General features: G+C 34.3%; 1 protein-coding gene across 4 annotated transcripts in view; it reads left to right on the top strand.

Annotated features, from left to right (window-relative positions):
• The window catches only part of LOC128227439 (protocadherin beta-2-like), an 83,385-nt gene extending 66,477 nt beyond the window's left edge, over window positions 1-16,908 (top strand). For all 4 annotated transcript variants that reach the window (XM_052937981.1, XM_052937982.1, XM_052937983.1 and 1 more), the window contains 4 exons: window positions 1,486-4,327; window positions 9,908-10,042; window positions 12,055-12,169; window positions 13,279-16,908. In XM_052937981.1, coding sequence (XP_052793941.1) covers window positions 1,580-4,327; window positions 9,908-10,042; window positions 12,055-12,169; window positions 13,279-13,610 — 3,330 coding nt within the window. In that variant the 5' untranslated portion in view covers window positions 1,486-1,579 and the 3' untranslated portion in view covers window positions 13,611-16,908. The remainder of the gene's footprint in view (window positions 1-1,485; window positions 4,328-9,907; window positions 10,043-12,054; window positions 12,170-13,278) is intronic.
• Window positions 16,909-17,739: the final 831 nt, after the last annotated feature.

Raw genomic sequence — 17,739 nt, 5'->3', positions numbered from 1 at the left:
AAAAAAAAAACTGTTTGGTTAGGGTTACATCCTTTTCAAAAATAGGTAGGGTAGGTAGGCTTTTTTTTTTTTTTTTTTTTATTAGGCTTAACATAAGAATGTCATTTTCATCATTGGAGAATGGTGTTAAAGTTATCTTCTATATAAGCAATTAAGGTTTTAAACTACATATTAAATGCAAAAAAAAAAAGAACAACTGACTATAAAAACGTTAGGGTCGGCGCCTATTCCGTAGGTAGGGTCGGGTAACCCGAACCAAAAGTATTTTTTTTTTAGGCCTCTTCATATGAAACCTTCTTATGACAGAATCAGACAGTTAGGGGACAAGGGGTCACAGGCTTAAGGTATCAGGTGAAAAGTGGGATTAACATGGCTTACTCAGGATCACCTTAGTATTAACTAATCAGGCTTTCGCTTTTGATGTTGAAATATAAATATATTTCCGCTTAAACCTATTTACCCACTTTACTGGACAAGCGATATTTGGGTATTTATGAGATCCTATGTCAACTAGGCGAGATGCAATGTTTGTTGACCATTCTTACGTGTTTTTCTAAGGTTTAGATACAACGGTATTGTGATGGGTAAATATTTATGGCTGTAACAAAGACAGTTTGTCACCTTTTTTGATGGAGGGGGATAATGGGTAACTTTGCAAATTTTACGATGTGAGAAATTTTACACAATCTCTGTCTCGTCTGTTCATTAGATACATTTGATGCATCCAGCACAATCTATTTGATAGGACATTTAATTGGTTCACTTTTACTGAAATTTAATTTTGATGGTTTAATTTATTTTCTCTATCATTTCATGTATTATTATTGTAATATGGAGTTATACGGTAATTAAATACATGTGCACTTTTTTTAAATTCCAGGATATTGTGAAAAATGGATATTTCTGTATAAAAAGAGCAAAAAGAATTTTATTAATAAAAAATATTTATTGTGTGCTTAGGAAGATTTAGCCTCAACATAATTATTAGAAATTCTATTTTTGAAATTCTCCTTTAATAAAACAACTCATACAGGAATAAAAAGTAATTTTAAGATAAATCAAAGTGTCTGGTGTTGGATAGGGAGCCCAACGGTTAAGGAAGTAAATCACAGCTTGGCTTCCCTGGGGATTTCAAGAAACATGGATTCCAATTGGTCACAAATTGGTTATAAATGCCTTCTCTTGTGTCTGTGCCTTTAGGAATAAAAGCGGGGGACAGTGTGATGATGTGATTTATACTTAAGTAGCGAGGGGAAATTACAAAAAAAAAACTTGTCATCGTATCGTAGGCTGTCAGCTGCTTTTTTAGAGTAATGTCTTAATATGGAAACCATTTTCCCGAAGTTGTGAGAAATGATCGGGCAATATCGATATGGTTTCCATCATGGCTTATGACAGCGTGTCATGTCTTCGTTATAATCGTGCCAGTTTTGATTAAGGTATGTGAAAAGGAATATTACAAAAAATGATGTTTTATATTTTCAGGTTCTGACAAGAAATGACACAGTTGGATGTACAATGTAGATACCGTTGCTGACATTAATTGAAACATAAGGCAGAAAAAGAACAAATCAGAAAAATGTCTTCCAGCCAGATTGTTGTCCATTTCCTGCTATCCATTAGTATTTTTCTCTCTGTATTAATTTCGTCATCAGCTGAGGACTTTGCGGTAACATTTTCGAAAGAAGAACAATTACCGAAGTGGACGTTTATAGGCAATGTTTCAGACGCACCAGGATTTATGGAGGCTATACCCATTGAGGATCGTGATCACCTGTTATTTAGCTTCCTGCAGCAGACTAATATAAAGTCAATGATAACAATTCATGATGAGACCGGTTCCCTGTACACAACTGTGGTAATTGACCGAGAATCCATCATGGAATGCAGGGTACCAGCACCTTGTACTCTGAAGTTTAATATCGCAGCGCGTTCAAGCCGTCCAAATAGCCCATTGTTTGAAATTATTTCCGTGACTGTTATTTTCGAAGACATAAATGACAATGCACCCACTTTTCCAAAAGAAAAACAAACTATTGAGATATCAGAGTCAGTGGTTAATGGGTCAACGTTTGTCATTGAAAATGCAGTTGATGATGATGCTGGAATTAATTCAATACAGTCTTACCGGCTTGAAGGGTACACTAATATATTTGCTCTTGAAGTGGAACGAAAACTGGACAACAGTCTTTCAGTCAAGCTGGTTGTCATAGGAAAACTAAATCGTGAAAATCGTGACTGGTATGAGAGTAAAGTAACAGCAACGGATGGCGGTAATCCTCCCAAGACAGGCTCAATGATTCTGGACATTCGAATACTTGATGAAAATGATAACGCACCAGTTTTTATGAACACTTCATACAATGTTACTATCCAAGAGGATGCAAGGTACGGAGCAAGCGTTGCTCAGATAACTGCCACTGACAAAGACATTGGCCAGAATGGAAATCTTCTATACCGCTTTAGTCCTCACCAATCCGATTTCCAGGCTATAAGCTCCCTGTTCCATATTAATGAACACACTGGCATGCTCACCGTGATCGGCACACTGGTCTACCAACCTGGCAAAGTTCATCAGATCATCATTGAAGCCACGGACCAGGGTGTTCCCCCTCTCTTGTCCACAAATCAGGCAATTGTCACTGTCAATATTATGGACACCGGTAACAATCCTCCAGAAGTGCGTATAAACTTGGTCAATTTTGGAACTGGTAAAGTGAAGAATATATCTGAGCAGGCTGTTAAAGAGACTTTTGTAGCTCATGTGGAAGTGAAAGACGATGACACTGGAGAAAATGGCAATGTTACATGCAGAATCAAAGAGAATCCATTGTTTGCAATAGAACCAATGTCAAGAATAGGATTTAAAGTTGTGGTAAATGGAAATTTAGATAGAGAGAAGCAGGATATGCATAATGTTGAGGTGATATGTAATGACTTTGGACGCCCTGTTCTTAGTGCCTCCGCAAGTTTCATTGTTCGTGTTACCGATGAAAACGACAATGCGCCTGTGTTTACCCATGAGAATTACTACGAAGATATGTATGAGAATAACAATAGAGGTGATGTAGTGCTTAGTGTGTCGGCAAATGACGAAGATCTTGGAAACAATTCTGTAATTGAATATTATGTTGATAAAACAGTGGACAATGTGTTTACTATTGGACCAAGTACCGGAATAATTAAAGCTCTTGACAGATTTGACCATGAAAGAGAAACATCATACACATTCAAAGTTTATGCCAAAGATAAGGGAAGTCCATCATTAACCGGGTCTTCTACTGTGACCATAAGGATTAATGATTTGAATGACAATGCTCCTAAGTTTGATAAATCTGTATTCTATTTTTCTGTAAGTGAAAGAAGACCAAATGGAACATTGGTTAACAGGCTAACAGCCACTGATGCAGATTCTGGTCAGAATGCCGAGTTCTCCTTTGTCATTTCCAACACCCCAGAACCCAACCTGCCTTTTGAACTGTTCCCTGATGGTGTTATCAAAACTAAAGGTGTTCTGGACAGAGAGGTCAAGAGCCAGTATAGGTTTTCTGTTATTGCAATAGATAAAGGAACACCTAGACAAACAAGCAGTTCTAATGTTGTGATTCAAGTTGATGATGTGAATGACCACTCTCCAAAAATCTGGTTCCCAAAGCCAACCAATGATACTGTTACTCTTGATCACTTGAAACCAAGTGGGACATACATCACACAAGTCGAAGCAACTGATGCTGATGTTGGGGATAATGGTAAACTGTCCTATGTAATAGAGGAAGGCAATGGAGATAGACTCTTCTTGCTTAACTTAAACACAGGGGTTCTTACAATGGCTCAAGTCCATGAAGTAGAGAATGAGTCGGATGAAGAGTACAGACTGGTTATTGCTGTGCATGATAGTGGGGTACCGCAAAGGTCTGAAAGATGTGAACTTAAAGTATTTATAAAATACAGTAACGAGACTCTGCCCCTTACAAGGCATGCAGGGGAAGAGAAGGGGTCAAGTTCCAATATGGTCATAGTGATTGTGGTCATTGTTTTGACACTTTGCTTATCAGTTGGAATTATTATTGTGATCTGTGTCATTAGACGCATGGATCAAAATCGGATGAAGGGGCAAGACATTCAGATAAACAAGCTTCCAAATAATATGACTGAAGTGAGAGACAATAATTTGAACGGGACAATTATGTCGCGGCATTACGACAAAATGGACACATTACGAAAGAAGAAGGAGGTCAGTTTTTCGTTCGAAGATGACTTGGATGGGCTCCGAGACCATGAAATCAGTTTCTCTAACAACTCTGTCTTCATGGAGAATGGAAACGAGGTAATTGTTTCTTTATTGTAAGATTTCTGCTATAATTGCATGGTTTTGTAGCCCTGTGTGCTTCAGACTAAAATGTCAAGTATGACAAAGTGTTGAATATATTATTGCCATTAATCAAACTATTTGCTTCATAATGTTAGACATTAGCCTTACATGTTTTGTAGAAGGCTCAGGATTCCAAAAAAGAACTGTCACATCAATAAATACAGCTGAATTACCTTATGATTAATGGAGTTACATAATAAAAGCCAAACAATGATTGGATTTGCTGAAAATGTGGTTATATTGTAATTATATTAAAATAATGTTAGTTGTTGACAAGAATGCTGGTCCAATTATTTTCAAAACACGTAACATCTTGTATCATTGAATGATGCGACGCATCATTAGTTTCACATAACTCTGTTTGTTTCCCATGCGCTGTGTATCATTTTAATTACAGAAATGGTAAATTGGCATAAAACTAGAAATGCTTCATTTAAACAGTTACAAGATAACACTTGTTTTTATTTTGTTACTTTCCTTCCAACCATGAAATTACAACATGGAAATTTATTACTTTAAAGTAAAACTCATGTTTTTAGCTTGGTTTGAGAGTACACTTTACGGCCAGGGAACATTTGCTAACTCATTACCGCCTAGGAAAACTGTTTGTCTAAAGTGCCGCTCAGTGTTTTTTTGCAAGAAAAATGATACTAAAAAAATGCTGGTGCACATATTCACTTTGTAATACTCACTAAATAAACTAAGACTGGTTCATTAATTTTCTGACTGACTGGCATGTAATTGGATTTTCGGATTTGTTCCATGTTAAACAAAAAAGCAGGCTTGGGAATGCCAAATGGTGAGGGTAATGGCTTGAAAGTAAGTTTTGAAAATATTTCTTTTACAAAATAAATCCCGGTTTCTATTAATCTTTAGTTTCAACCTTTATCATGCTTATATAGCGAAATTCATTGGATCATGTATAATTTATAAAAACATTTTTGTATGGTCAAGCCGCCCATTGAAATGTTTTCATTTCGTATAAATGGTATTTTTAACAATATGACCACCCTGCTAAACTAAACATAAAATCTTTAGCAACATTTTGTTAACATAAACACACCGCTTTATAATTATCCTTACCATGAAAGCAAACAAAATGAAAAAGCAAATTATAGGCTTCATTTACGGCTAAGTGACATCTTTTCGACCAAAAAAACCATAGGTGCTGACCTCAAATCTGGCTTAACCTGAAAAAGTGATGCATGATTTTTTTTTAAAGTAAAGTACTGGTGGATTTAAGATGTTAGCAGTAGATGTCTATAGCGAGGACTATCATAGATCACAGGATAATGAGTAAATGACAGGTGCTCTTTATACACAATTAGCGTCCACAATAGTAGCTTATTTCACTTCTTCATGCCTCCTCAAACCCACTAATATCTCATCATTAGTCTGGTTAACCTTACTTTTAAGGGTGTTCCTTTTCTCTATTGAATTTACAATCCTCCAGAGTGGTAAGTTTGACCCTCTTTTCAGATCTTTATTTTGTAACCAAACTTGTTCATATAAGTGTTTTCCCATGACCCCAATGTTGTCAACGTTATAATTATTACATAGAAACTTTTTAGTCAGAATATTTTAATAGGCATTTTCATTCGTTTATTTCTCTCTCTTTTTCTGTCGATGACAAATAGTCTAAACCTTCTATATTTTCATCTTGTGCAAATTGTAGTTTATTCAAATTCTTAAATTTCTTAAAGTGAATTTAACAGATTTGAAAGTGAAAACAGGATTGAAAATCATTTAGCAATTAAATGTAATGCACTGTTTTGAAGTTCGTATTTATTTTTAATGGATTTGAAGTTGTTCTCATGAATAACTTGAAGTGGTCTGAACTTGCCCAGTATTGAACACCTTAAGTTTTTGATTGTTTAAAATTTTATTTTAATCACAGAGTTCCACTGAAAACTCAGTTTTGTGCATGTTAAAATGGCTATTAGAATGATCATGGGCTATTTTAGGCTTCAATTACAAATGTTGATTTAAATATGGCATTATTTGCGTATTCATTGTTACCATTAAAATGTTGCAGTGACCAGTCTTATTTAGAGTTATTTACATTTAGCCAGTAATTAAGGGTATGAAACATTGCCATTTTTATTGACCATTATGTGTTTAACCAACAATTTTGAAGTCTAATGGCCAAACAGTGGACAAAAACTACTGTTGACTCGCGAACTTGGGACGCTATGGTATAACAATGCCGGCACACTTTACGATAATGTGTCATATACTTGGTCATTAGGAAACATTAGGGTTGTGTGATTTTTAATGTATTTGTTAATTGCTGTTAAAAACACAATAAATGTCAATTTAATATTTGATGAAAGTCAGTAGTCTGCCTTTACAGTTAGCTTTCACAATATTATTTGTTTGCAAACACAGTATGTAATCTTTGTTTAGTTTTGCGTTTCCCGCTATCTGCCATTTAAGTGACCATTCTGTTTCATTTCAAGAGTAGCACTTCACAAGTTATTATTAGAATTCTAGTATTTGGTCAACAAAAAATATCAGCTGAATAAGCTTTTAATCAAACTTTCTTCAATTCTACGCAAGCACTTAGCTGTTAACTCATTATTTCTTCCATTCCTGAATAAACTGAAGTATTTCATATAATCTGTATTTGGCGTAAAATCATTCAAATGATGTTGAATAAATGTCCAATTGGAGGTAAAAGCATTATACATTTGTTGTAAAGTGCAATAAATAAAATTTGACTAGGAGCATTTAGTAGCATGAACATTGATTAGTGGTCAGCATAATATTTTGTCAATTGAGAAGGAAGTGTTTCAAATACATTTATTGCAGTAAATCAACATTATTGATTTTAATCAGGTGAAGTGGCATAAATTAACAGTGGCTGGCCCAGTTAGTGGGTAGTTTACAAAATAGTATGTAGACCACTAAAAACTAATTACAATGACTCATTGTATATAATTAAATTCATTTAATTATTCTTTGGAATCTATCAAATAACCAAAGTCCAATCTCCTTCTTTCTGAAAGTTGTGAAATATTATTTCTAATCAGAGCAAATCTTGTGTTATGAATAATTAAGGTGGGGACGTGGAATTACCGATGATTTAAGTGATAATGACTTCAGGCCAGTTCCCGAAGGCCTTTTTGACTGGAAAACCTCGTAAAACAATGGGTAATCATATGTAAACTGTATTAGTTGGCTGATCTTGGGTTTGATATAAGCATTAAGTGTGCTTTATCACACAAAAGGTGATGATCCTCACGTCCGGTTTTTTTTTTTTTTTCCATTTAACATCTTGGAAGTTACTTTGTAGATGATTGTCACAGGTTAATATAGGGGTGTAATTGAGTAAAGTGGCTGTGGATTGCCGGACCAGGGGCCATGATTTCGTATAGTATCAAGTCCAATCTAGACACCGACTCAGAAAAGTACTTTTATTAAATTACAAAAAAACTTCTTTTTTTGCATTTTACCAAAATAAATGTGGACACTGTTGTAAAATTTCGAATAGTTGAAAAACAGGCGAATTTCATCAAAACTCAACTTGAAGGAAAGTTACTATGAAATAAGTTTTTCAGTTTTGCCACTTCAGTCTGAACTCAGACTTGAGGCTGCTCATAATAATGGCCCTTGGTCAAGGGTTTGGTACTATGCCTTACCTTATTTTACTGACCAGCCTGTGACATTAAAGTGCGTAGAGTGCAGCCAATTTGGGACCGAACAATATTGTCCTTGGATTTAACATTTAAATTTAAGTGAAATTCCCTCTCTAGGTTTCTTGACAAGTCTGAAATATAACAGTACCTTTGTTCTAACATTATTCAATTATTTTTTTCTCTTTGGGGATTGTTCGCTGATTAAGTAATGTCTTATTACATTGGCATTGTGACTAAAGCTTGGCTTGTCCTCATGAGAAGTGGTATATGTTATCTGAGAAATTCTTAACTGACTGTCAAAAAGAAATTTCATTAATTATTAAGAAAACATTACATAGATTTTTTCAATATATTCCTGAGGAGTTGAAAAAAAGTTGCAAATATTTCTGGCCCATAATCTTGGAGGTCTGTTCATTGCATCGCGTCATGTTTCTTCACAAGAATATTGTGTCATATGTTCCCTTCTCCTTAAGTATTGCACATACACAGATGAAACTTCTTAGGTCTGTTGGTCAGCATGGTCTGTTACATCTCGCTACTTTATTCAGATTTCACTTGGAAAACAATAGTTATGGCCCTGATTTAGAAAAAAACAAGATATTAAAAATCTTGTGTTTCATGACTTTAAGCAACTAGAGTATTTCATCTACACTCATGAAACTTCATAGGAATGTTTGTCAGCACCTGTCATTCTGTCTCATTTCACTTGGTCATACAAGAGTTATGGCCCTTGTGTCACATGCATCTTCTCTGATGCACTCCTACGCACAGGGTACAAAAGGTAGAAAATTTAGCTCTCTGTATGCTTATCAAATATTGCTCTCCCTGAGCCAATTTCTGACCACTGTGCGCAAGAGTGGATGAAACTTCATCGGTATGTTGATCACCATGGGCTATGGTGCTTGTGCTATTTCAGTCTCATTTAACTTGGGCTAACAGGAGTTATGGCCCTTTTCATAGTTAAAAATAGTCTGAATAAGTTTTGTTAAATACATCACAAATCACAATGATAATCATGTAAAGGCTAACTTTTTTATTCCAAAAATATGACATAAACCCATTCCCGTTTCAGGGATTTTTTGGGGCGTATTTACGACAATTTAGTACTGTAATTTACGCACAAGTTCTGAAACCTACAATAGACAACAATCTGTATAAACCTGTTACCTATAAAATAACTCAAAGTGCTTAAAAGTGTGTACCCAGGTTTAGCACCAAAAATATTTTATCTAGGTCTGTATTGTGAAAACCATCAAGCCTTTATTACGGAATTAATATTTTTGGCCAATGTAGGATAGGCAGGCGTGAAATGTACAAAGGTTCCTGACAGCCCCACAATACAAGGGTTGATCTTATTGGGATGAAAGATAATTAAAGATAAAAATTGAAAGACCAATATCCCTTCATTGGCTTCTATAGATAAACCACTATTTATTTCTGCTATTTGCTTTCCCAATTTCATTTAATCTGGTTAGGGTTTCTTATCTGGTGTGCATGCCAGAGAGATGGCATATTGTTTCATTTTCATATTAAAAAAATGCCAAAAGCTTGACTTTGATAAATATATTAAATTTTGATATTTGTCATATATTGTCAGGCAGTGAATATAGCACGGCAGCACGGCAAACATTTATATTTACACAGATGTGCACATTTTCGAAGATTTCGGTTACTTTCCTTGCATAAACTTCCTCCTTATTGTTACAAGTTCTCAAGTTATTGTATATAATAATTTGGTATGTTACAAGTACCATCACAAATGTCATAATTTAAGAAATAAAGCTATCTTTAAGTTAAGATTATTTTTATTTTATTTTTGTCTTAATATGTACTCAACTTTATACGTGATTAAAAGCAATCTATTTATCTCACGACAATAACTCTTGTTCCATTTCAGGTAGGTCACTGCGGGGACAGACAGACGGGCGGACAATTGAAGACATTCCACTTGCATCACTCCCCCGCAGGCTTCCAAGCACCAACACAGGGAAAGCTTTGGGTAAACCCCCCAACTGGCCAGAAATCTATAGAGGTAGGTTTCAATGCTTCTATTCAAAACCTCATTACTCCAAATTGTTTAAAAATTGATGTACATCTAGCCAGACGTTCAAAACTTTGTTAAGAGTTAACAACGTTGTTAACTGGAATATTGTTAACATTCTAATCATTAATACTCTCGAAGTTTCATGGATGCACAATTGCAATCTGCGGTACTAATCACTCAAATATTAAGACAACTAATTCTGACAGCTATGCATGCTTAACTTAAATAATTATCAGCACATCATGAAATATTCAACCTTTAAAAGTCAACTACGCTGCTGTTACTGCGTCATTAACTATAACAATGTTCCGAATAATTGGCCCAATATTAGTTTAGTTAAAATTTCTGCAGAAATGAGATAGTAGAAATACCAGGAAGCATAAATTTTATTAATGGCACCGTGTGCAATTATTTAAAAGAAGAATATTTATAAAAAATTATTATACAGTTAGAAAAGATTTCTGATGCTTACTAAGGTTTCAAGCTAAAAACTAAAAATTGGGCATCAAACTATTAAATGACAATTTTAGAATTCAAACCTTTTACTAGAAATCTATAAAAAATTTGTCATAAATTTTAGTAGCTAAATGAGCACTACTATTTAGTCGTTAATTCAGGTCCGAGGTGTCAGTTTCAAAGTTCACGAAACTAACGCAGCTCATATGGCTGTGTCTCTTTATTCCGTGTTTGAAACTTCCCATAAACAACGAGTAATTGTGGACTGCCGACTGGACAATGTTTCTTATTATTGTCAAGATTTGATGAAATTATTGTTGAGCTTTTGAAAAATGAGAATTTTTATTGAGTGAAGCTAATGGCTTAAATATCTAACAATGGACCGCAGTTTGGGTGACATGAGTTTGTCACAGACTATGTGTGAAATTTACGCATTTTACGAACGTTGGCCGAAACATGTTTTACATTACAATGGACGGGCATTGCAGCGTTTCTTTAAACTTGGAGTGTTAAAGGAATTCGGCGCAAAGTGGGATGTCCCAAAATCCTTTAATCAGTAATGATAGAGTTAGCAAATCTTGCTGCAAACAGTGTTTAATCGAGGCTAGGACAATGCATTGTTTAATGAATGCATTCTAAAGATAGAAGTGTGCAAGTGTTGCCGACGAAAGGGCGTGTTGAGGTTTTGTTATTCAAGCTGGCCCGTTGCTTTGTATCATCATAAATTTCCGATTTGTCATTCTAAAAAGGTTTTTACACCACATAATGGCCCTCACTGTGATTGAAAGTCTGACCTTATGCATCAGCCTTTTTGGCATTTGACAGAATTATTTCTTCTGATATTGCTGTTGCTGTGGTAATCAACTGCTTTATGGAAATAGGGCCCTAAAGCCCCAACTTCAAATTTCAATTAAGCCTCTGCAAATGCTTTACGGCAAATGCTATATGTAATAAATGTTTCACAAATATCACTGCACTTGCTGATTTCTCCATTAGTTTGATTTTCATTCCAGACTGCAGTATTTCTTTATTTGTCAATATGGGTAATGGCTTAAAGGTGCACACTATATAAATTAATGCCAAAAATATTTTTAATTTTAAGGCATTATATTTAACTGATTTGACTTTAATGATCAAAACAGAAAAAAGTGTATGCTTTGAGTACAGATAACAAAATATTAGCCATATTTTGCTGCTTTTTTTAACTGGGGAATTTGTGGCCACAGAGCTAATGATAAAAAAATTAAAAAATCAGGTATAAAGGCTTATATTTTTTTAAATGAGTTAAACAAAATACTGCATTATAATTAAAAAAAAATTTTTTGGCATTAACCTTTATTGTGTCCCTTTAAACTATTAAAACTTCACAACGATGTTAAATGTTAGCATTATCCAACATTCTTATCTAAAAAATATTTTTGCAAATCATATAGTTTCCAGAACCAGACCTTCCAAGGGACTGACAACTTTAGATGATAAAGTAACTGAAGGAACATCTCGATTATATATTTCTTTAAATCATATGTTTTTGTCATCTGTTTTAGGGCAAGTCTAGTCGGGAAGATAACAACAGTGACACATCGCGGGAGACGGTGACGAGCGACAGCGGGCGTGGGGCGAGTGATGAGGAGTTTCCACTCGCACACAACACCAGCAGAGGTACAACCTGGAACATGGCAGTGTAATAATGCTGTATTAGTATAACATTATAGTGCAGATAAACTGGAATGTCCACCTGACCCTTGATGTAATGAATATGTTTATAATGGCAAAAAAGCCAAAAAGTTTATATTTGTTTAATGTACTCATACATGATGCTCCGAAGATACATAACTATGTGCTGTTTTGAAATCAGCTTGTTTTATGTGAGTAATTTCAAGAACGATATGATCCGAGCCGGAATCAAACCTTGGACCTTTTGATCCAGAGTCAAATTATGTTTTATGTTAAACATTTTGCTATCACTCATCTACATAGAACTGCTATTCCTAAACGTTAAAGTTATATTAGGTTAGGGTGCACTTTAAAAGCGAATAACCTTTAGCTGATGGACAATTCCCTTTAATGTTCCATTATGATCTGAAAAAAAATGTTTCTCTTGTAGATTTGGTTTAGAATTTCAATTAACAGAAGTGACTTTGTGAATTGATGCAAATCTTTCCAATCAGATAAGCAATTGCAATTGGAAATTAAGGATGTTGCACTTCTAATATTGATTAAGCCATTTAATACAGAGGGTTTGATGTTCTGAAAGCTCAGAAATATACCAGCAATTTAAATTTCCAACTTAATGTAATTGTCTCTGGCTAAGAGAACCCTTGCGTTGCAATATTTAGTGGCTGGGCTGTAGTGGTGATATTGGTCCTGCATAGGAATATTGGCACTGGTATTGTCCAAGAGAAGACATGCTGCGAGATTCTGCCCACACTCGCTTCAGATGTCTACTCTCCCCTGTCGCACAGTCTTCCAATACCATCACAGCCTTATAAGGCATTGAAACTTCAGTGTGAAAATGTTTCGAGTGCACTGTTTCTAAATGCATGAAATTTAATGTGGGTTGCAAAATTAAGAAACACTCATTTATAATGAAGGTTGTTCAGTGGCGAATCTGATGCAATATTATTTATATTTTATTGACCATCGACTGAGAAAGTCTGCTTAAAACCTTTTTGGTCTTGACCCTTTTTCGAGTAATGTATTTCAGTATTAAAAAATGTAATTGCATGGAATCTATTCAGTTATAAACTTTCCATTGTTCTCAATTTCAGAAGACCCCAATATTTCCGGTAGTGGTGGAAACTCGCATCTGCTAAAGTGTTCAATGCCACCCAGACACAACCACAGTTCTTCAGTACCTCTAAAAATGGGGCAAAAACAAACTTATCCACTACCTCCTGCACTGTTCCAAAATGGCCGCCAACATGGCCGCCCAAACTCCACAGATCTCACTGACAGAATTCCAAATAACAAAGAAAATGTTGACAGATCCTTATCAAATTTGGTAGGGAATGAAAAACCAAAGTTCACAGTGCGTAAACCGTACACAGATCGTGAAATCCGCGATAAGAAGTCAGAAAGTTGGGTGCCCTCATATGTGTAGCACTAAGTGTGACAAAGTGACAGTACTTGGGCTACAGTATCAAACATGAACTAGAATAATCAAAAGGGATATTTGAGATTTGAAATTTGACTGACCCTCTCAATGCTTTATATAAGTTTTACCTTTGTTTTGTTTTTCTTGAACTTTTTTTTTACCTTGAAAACAGGCCACTCTGAAAAAACAACAACAACCGTTCTCAATTTCATACAAATCGTAAAAGCCAACTTTTTAACCTTTTCTTCACTAATTGCCATCATTGTTTTTTGAGAAAATAGTATTATTCATACTAGCATCATTTAAAGTTTATATTTTATTTTATTTTTCGAAGTCCACCATGGTATTTATTTTTTGGAGAATAAGCGGGGTAAAAAATGAGCCTTGTTAACTTACCCTTAGGTTTTGTTAATGATGATTTATTGGAAAGTTAAGGATTTAATTAATATTTTAATTAAACGATTCTTGAAAATTTAGCTTTGTGAGGGTCATCCAAATTCATCTATGCAAGAATTTGTCTGTGATAATTATATATACTTTGCTGTAAATAGAAAATCCCTTTGTGTTTGAGACCTTTTAGTAATGAACAAAGGTTTCGTCAGTGCTATGATTTTCACACAATGTTTTTCACATCTCACTATTTCAAAATATTCAAAATAAATTGCTAGTCTGTTTGACATCAAAGGTATAATTTGTGAGAGCACGGATATCATATCCTTAAATTATACTATTGTGTATTCTATAAGTGCAATGAATATATGTATGTCTGTGGTGTACGCTTTATCATTATGTCTAAAAACATGTCTTGTATGATTTTAGAAGAAATAGCCTGAATCTGATTCAAAACTGTTAAACAAACCAATGAAATAAGCATCATCTGTTATTGTATTTATTTTATCTAGAAATTTCATTGTTATTCTTTTTCTGACTACCAACAAAATAGTACCAAAGATATAACGAGAAAAGCCAGATAAATAATCATTAAACGCCTCATAAACAGCATATGTATGAATATTCTAAAGGTTTTACTTCTCTTGAACGCTTAATCATTCTAGCAGATTTCATTGTTCGTCTGTATATGTATAGCTGTTTATCAGGAAAAGTTTCAATTTGTCAAGCACTATATTGCAATCTTTGACAGTGTCCCGTTAATCCCACCATTAGTTCTCATTAAGGCAGATATTAAGAAAAGCTCATGATGCATTATTCATTAGCTACTGCAGCGCCGAGTAAATACCTCCGCGGAGTCCTTGATTAGTAGGAGCATGGGATGTCACAAATATGGTAACAACAATTATGTAGTCAAGGGCTGCACTCGATTTTTTCCCTTCTAAAACACATAGTTTTAATCAATGAATTAAGGGGCTTCTTGATTCTCCTCCATTGTCATCTATCTTTGAATGACACTATCCGCTGTTTTTACTAGGAGTTCCATTAATATTTTCACCATTACGGTCAGTGTATCCATTATTAAAGCCTTGATGTTTCCGACAGCACATGAAATAACTACAGTAGAAAATGAGAACCAGGGTCTTCGACTGTTTTGCATTCTTGGACGCCCTTTGTTACCCAAATGAATAAAGACATCTTAGCAGGGATCTGTAGGAATTTCAAAATGATCATTATATCTCCGGGAACTATGTAGTTAAGATGTAGCCGGACATGTGCTTTGTGTCAGCTGCCAGTATGACCATACAAGCTATGAGAGGTTACATGCTTTTTGGTGATCAGTTATGTCCAGGACGGGGCAATGACGTGTTGAGTCACCCTCGATGGCCTTGTTTACTCATACTGACCAGCAACTGTATGCACATTTCAAAGTATAGCTATTTAACACTGTCAATGCCGTGATGTTGTTAGTCATCATAATTATCATGTTCAAACTTAATTTTACTTGCAAATCGATCACTGTTTAAGTTAAGTCATCAAACATTATGATACAAAGCTGTATTAGTGCATTTTCAATATTAACATTGAGTATATATTTATGTTTAATTTATATTTATTAACCATGATATAATTTTTGCATCGATATTGTTTTTGTCCAAACACCATTATGTCTATCATACAACTATTATGATATTATATAATAAGGGAGGTAATTACTCAAAATCTTACTATGATTATATAGCAATAATGTATTAATTTGTTTCATAATAATGCGTATGACAAAAAAAAGATGTCAGTGAAAACTTTAAAAATATTCAAACTTAACCTTTTGTAACTTTAACATAAATTTTACAAGTAGCAATTTTGTGTAATGATTATAATGTTGGATGGTTTACCTTGAAGATGAAACTTTGTATGCAATTAGAACAAAGCTTGTATATATTTGAATAAAATTACAACACATTATCAAGATTATGTGGCAGCAGGTCCCATAACTCTGGCTATTTTTTGTGAAATTAACCCTCTTTGTTCAATGATAAAAAAGAATCAGCATTTGGCATCCCCTTTCTGTGCAGTTGTATCTTGTTTGTACCATTCTTTGATTATGGTCCTGGCCGGACATTAATGGCCCTGATCTGTTCTGTATGTGGCAAAATTCAGTGTGACATTAATGTCTTCAGCTAACACTGAACTGATACACCTGTCGTGTTAGCACGTTGATTAATTACTGATCAGGTATTAATTGATTACTCCTCTCTACTTTTACGATGTGTTCAATGACTCTTTGTGGTCTTTCTATATCTACCTCCTTGCTTCCGGTTTTCGTTCTTGTTTTCGCATTACCTTTGCACAGGGGTTCTTAAGTTGAGGGTTTATTCTGAATTAAGATTTATAGATTTTAACTTGAGACTATTGCATAGTTGTTAAGATTGTTTTTTATTCGGATATTTGCATCAAAAATAGTATGAAGTACCTTGAAATGAATATAAATGAATATGTTTAAAATCTTTATAGGGTTCTAAGCCCATTTTCCCTGCTTTGGCATAAATCTCATATACTCAGACAGAGCCCTCTGGCTATTTTTCAGGATAGACAATTCTCAGCTGTAAGAACCCCTGCTCTTACGCAAATTCAGACATTTTTTACACATTTTGTTGATGAAATGCACACGTTTATTGATGTTAACCATTTCAAAAAATGGAGAAGTAATTTATAACATTTCTCATGTTTTATGTTAAGAAACGTGAGTCTCCTCAAAGTGTTCAAGTCGTTGTTGCTATGTGTATTAGTTGATGTGAATGTATGTATATTTATGTTTGTATACATTATTTTCCAGTCATAAAGTATTGATACCCATGTTTTTATATTATTTAATTGTAAGTTCAAATGAACAAAAATAAATTATGAAATGACATAGCCTTCTTGCGCCTTATTTTCCCACATCTGCTATAACTTATGAGAACAGTTCATGAATATTTACAGGAAAACGCTATGGTATTAAATACTCACAAAATTTATTCCCAGCATTCTTGTTAAATTTTACTGTATCTTTTAATTCATCTTAATAAGTTATATAAATCATACTTAATCACTTTTATTTCGTAAATAATTTCCCCCTCCTATGTAATATATCCATTAATTGGAAATGATGGGATAATGGAGGCTTGGATAGATTCAAATCCAGTACCTATGTTTCGTTACCAGTATCTGGAAACGATCAGATTTGTTAATTCGCTTTCATCGTTCCTGATTTATTCTCATAATAAAATTTATACCTATGGATTGAAAGAATATCTGGTTTGGGTTTTCGATTATGCAACTAAAAACATTTTAATGAAGTTCTGTCATCCATAAATTTACAGATTTCAAGAGCAGGGGGGTGTTAAATTGATTGCAGGAAACATATGGCAGCAAATGCTGGATGTGTGTGAAGTGATGGCTCATTGTCTGAAAGTAATGCCAGACTTTCATACCCTCATTTATAATATAAGTATTCAAATTAAAAGGTACCCACAGCCTAAGTTTTTGAGATTATATATGAACGTGAATGTATTTATTCAATATCAAGGGTAGTGGGTGACATTTTGTTCTGTGTTGTCGATGACAATGTTCGATATAATTATATCATGTGGTTTAAGTGAATTGTATTGTGATTTATATGCACTGTAGTTTTAGAACGGGTACATCCATTCTACCGGTACTTGTAACCGTGCCAATACTAGTAATAATATGTAGACCTAATGAT

The sequence above is a fragment of the Mya arenaria genome, chromosome 3 (assembly GCF_026914265.1).
Source record: "Mya arenaria isolate MELC-2E11 chromosome 3, ASM2691426v1".
Lineage (NCBI taxonomy): Eukaryota > Metazoa > Mollusca > Bivalvia > Myida > Myidae > Mya > Mya arenaria.
The sequence above is the reverse complement of the archived record's forward strand: the minus strand, read 5'-3'. Positions and strand labels throughout refer to the sequence as shown.